At 33.8% G+C, this 4,411-nt stretch overlaps 1 protein-coding gene across 1 annotated transcript; it reads right to left on the bottom strand.

Annotated features, from left to right (window-relative positions):
* Positions 1 to 1,000: 1,000 nt before the first annotated feature.
* Vha13 (V-type proton ATPase subunit Vha13) lies at positions 1,001 to 3,427 on the bottom strand. The gene is made up of 4 exons (XM_077446512.1): positions 3,171 to 3,427; positions 1,936 to 2,036; positions 1,758 to 1,856; positions 1,001 to 1,680 (listed from the first exon to the last, which is right to left on the bottom strand). Exons 1-4 carry the CDS (start codon positions 3,250 to 3,252, stop codon positions 1,609 to 1,611), a joined length of 354 nt encoding a protein of 117 aa, XP_077302638.1. The 5' UTR covers positions 3,253 to 3,427; the 3' UTR covers positions 1,001 to 1,608.
* Positions 3,428 to 4,411: the final 984 nt, after the last annotated feature.

The raw sequence follows: 4,411 nt of genomic DNA, 5'->3' as shown, positions 1-4,411 counted from the left end.
CTGAGATGCCGTGTGTAAATGTGCCGTTGGCAATCCATAAAGCCGAAATGGCGAACGCTTAGACTTTTCAAATGCTATAAATTTAATATAAAATCACTATTTCATTTGAATTTAATTGAAAATACAATCTCCGTACGTTGTTTATTCAAAATTTGTAGTTTATAAGATTTAAATGATATATTTGCTTAATACCAAAGCTCTTCTCTTAGACAAAGTATTTTGTATGATAAAATTTATATATATATATCAAAGGTATATAAATTTCATTTTCAATTATTTAAATATAAAAGTTATATCGTTTGACACTTGTTCAAAAAATTTTAAGCGTTTCTTGTTTAAAAAGAAATATATTTTTATTTCAAACATTCCGAATACGAGGCTGTATGAAATAATTCCTTACACTTTTACGTTCCTGTATGCATTATTGAATTGAGCTTTTTATATATATATATATATATATACATAAATATAATAAGAAGTTCGGTTCAATTTTACACATAATTTTTGTTTTATTACAACAAAATAATACGTGTGCCCTTCTCATAATAATGGTTAATAATCTTCGTACTATATTGTAAAAAAATCATGAGTTGGATTAAGTGTGTGCACGTTTGAAACATTTGATGAAAAGTATAATAAAAAGCACGCGTGTAAGAATACATATAAATATATAACAATAGAGACTCTCGTCAAAAATTCTATCAAATAATATATATTAAGAGAGCTCTTACAATTATATTTATATATATTCGCATTGTGTAATTGATATAAATTATGTACTTAATAGTTAAATTTACATTATGTATTGTCAATGAAATGATATTTCAAATTTCCGATGTATTTTCACTGAATTTTATATGTAAATACACGTTATATGACTTTGATTCGAATAAAATAAAGGATATAAAATGTATTTGGTGTTTTTTTTTATTATTATTTAAATGAACAAGGATGTGGGATGATGTTTTCACATCATGGGTATGAGTAATTTGAAATGATCCAACGTTAGATACTTTTTTATTTATTCAACAAATACACAGAAGCTCTTCGAGCTCGATATATCATAACAACATTCATATATGAGTGGAATGATTTAAATACATAATGAATTTCATATTATTCAAAGAAGAAGAAAAAACCTACTCATCATAACAGTGACCTATCATCAAACAAAATACATATTTAAAATCTGCATACATAGTAATTAATATATATATATTTATATAATTTAGATTAACACATAAACTCTAATTCGCACGAAAACAGTTTAACTTTAGGATTGAGGAGAGTGATTAGATTATATTGCACCGGTATATTATTTATTTTTTTTGTTCTATTAAAATTCCATTTATTTACACACTAAGTCATTGGCGTGATTGCTATTGCTGTTTTGTAGAAACAAATATTTCCAACGAAACGGATCGTTTCCGATTTATATTACTATTTTGATAATAACGGTGGTAAATTACAACAGAGGCTTATAAAATATTTACAATTTACATTTTAAATTGGCGGTTTTAGACCGCACGGCGGCGAAACAGAGTATGTATATGAAACGACAAAATCATCGACAAGCGACAATATATTTTAACATAAACGATTTGTAATTCAATCGACACGGTAGTTGATGTGCAATTCCGGTTTAATCTCGTACACCAACTTGAGTATTTCTTCGACGACCTGAAAAAATAAATCCGCATTATGCAACCTAATATAATATATATAATTGATAATATTCAAAATGGCCGATTATAAACCTGATCTTTGTGAACGGCTACGGCTTTGTTCATTTCGGCAATCTTCACTTTAGTCTCGGTTTCGATTCTGGCGGCTACGTCTTCACGAGAGCCCATATGCTGAAATCAAATAGGCAGTTTATTTTAAATTCAATAAACAAATATAATATTACTATATAATGAGGTAAGACTATTATACTTTAGCTTCGAATTCTTTGAATTGCTTCACCCGTTCCTGTCTGTACTTTTCAATCTCATCTTGAGCCTCTTCCTTGGCTTCCTTGAGCCGGCGAGCCTTACCTGAAATGAATAATTATGATTTTAACTATGTATTCTACAATTACTACAAAGTTTTTTGTTAATTTATAATATAACAATGATAAATGCATGATATAATGAAATATAACTGAAAAATCCACTCGTCATCAGTTATGATCTTTAAATTATACTCATTTTAAAGATTTGACCTCATATTTAAGTTTTTACGGCTTAAACCGTTTACCCACGGCCGTCTTCTATGGAAGCTTTGGGCGACAAGTCTGTAGCGCGGCTGTCTTCCATAGAATTTCTGAACTTTGCACGGAATTTTGAGCCTTATATGCGCCTATTTCAACTGTTTTAAGGTTCAAAATTGGTTGAATATATTACTGAGAGTTGAATGCCATCTATTCAATTTGCTTAAAATGAATATATACCAGTCAAAATTAGTTTTTTGTGGAACCATACTGAAACCTCGTTTATGTGACGTCACGTCTGTTGAACAATGGCGACGATACGTCTCAATTGTGTGAAGAATGATTATTTGACACAATTAAGCCAAAACTACGAGATATATTATGTATTTTATTGTTTAAAATAATACTTTATGTGTTAATTAACATATCTGGTTACTTGAGTAAATATTAAAATATATATTTAAAGTCGAAAACTCAATTGCCAAATTCGCGAAAAACGTGCCGCGGGCAAAGGGTTAATAATCGCATAGCCCAACCATTATAATTATATTACAAATTAAATAGATTAATAATTCAATACATAAAATTTATCGACTAAATTTTTTATACAACACTTTGTCTTTGATTGTGAATTTTTTGTATGAAATTTAAAACATTGAGTAGCTCCATACAAAAAAAAAATTAAATTATATACTGAAAAAGAGTTTCTATGGTTTGTTTATTTTACCCGTAGATATGCTGCTCGAGGTAATGTAAAATAAATCAAATATATATTACACAATTGATTCTTCTGACATGGTGGAGTACGACATAAGGGGAATGGGAATGGGAAGGGGAAGGGGAATGGGTTGAGGGAGCAGAACAAAGTCGTAGATTCGTAGTATGATAAGTGGGTCACATGATGAGATTTTGTGTATGAGGGTAACGATCGTATGTTCGTTCTCTGGATTTGGGCCGGACGAGGTGTGGTTTTGCTTACGCTTCCTGGCGTCGGCGACTTTCTCCGCAGCACGCTTTTCTGCGGCCAACAGCTGTTGAATTCCTTGCGTCTGAGAAGCCATTGCGGTCACTGGCTTTGAGTCTCGTCTGAGGAGAGGTCGGCGAGAAGTCAGCAGACACAGGCAAGTGCGCGAATCGATACGACTGCTGTCATATGACTGGCGCTGCCAATAATTGCCGGCAGGGGCGCTGCCAGCACGTCACGAGACCACCACTACCAACATTGCAACCATGTCTAATTCTAACTATTTCTTACGTTTTTCTCATCATAAATAAAGGTACATAAAAATGGTAAATGGATTATTTCGCACATTGCGATTGCGCAAACGACGATGTTTGCCACGAAAATCGTGAATTTCTTATTATCTGGCACTCGAGTTCTCGTTAGTATGATATTTCGGTAATTGGACTATTCGTCACATTTTCGTGGTCACAAAGACAATTTTTGCCATGAAAATCGCGAATACACAATATTTGGCACTCAAGTTCTCGTTAGTATGATGGACTTTTCGGCTGCCAGATATTCCGTTATTGAGATTTTAGTGACTTTGTGACGAATACTTTGTGACCACCGAACCGATATTTCACGTGGGTAAATCTCGATTAATGGAATTTTCGGGTCACACATCTTCCGTGATCGAGATTTAAGTGACGTGCGCGAGATCGCTCTGTGCGGAATAATCACCGAACCCGTAAAAATATGTAGGGTAAACGGACTACTAGTCATATGTGAACTAGTCACAGGACAACCAGTCGCTCTAGATCGGTCACACGTGATCACCCGTCACACTAAAACTGGTCACACCCTAAAATCAGCCACGAGAAAACTGGTTGACCGATTTTAGGGTGTGACCAGTTTTATTGTGACGAATGATCATGTGTGACCGATCTAGAGCGACCGGTTGTCCCATGATATTTGACTAGTAATCACCGAACCAAAAATAGGCAGGCGGGAAAGAAGAATTGTGGGACTGATCAATATGATTGAGCATGTATAAGCACGCGAAATGGCAGCCCAGATTCAAAGGATATACGGATTATTTCGCACATTGCGATCGCGCACACGACAATCGTTGGCACGAAAATTGTGAATACGGAATATCTGGCACTCGATTTCCCATTATTATGTTAGTTTGAGTGGGCAGCTCTCGGTAGATGGAATTTTCGAATGTAAAACGTTCTGAGATCTGGATTTTAGTGACGTATGACAAACCATCGGCC

This window comes from Arctopsyche grandis, chromosome 3, assembly GCF_051622035.1.
Source record: "Arctopsyche grandis isolate Sample6627 chromosome 3, ASM5162203v2, whole genome shotgun sequence".
NCBI classification, from domain to species: domain Eukaryota; kingdom Metazoa; phylum Arthropoda; class Insecta; order Trichoptera; family Hydropsychidae; genus Arctopsyche; species Arctopsyche grandis.
This window is presented reverse-complemented; position numbering and strand designations above follow the sequence as displayed.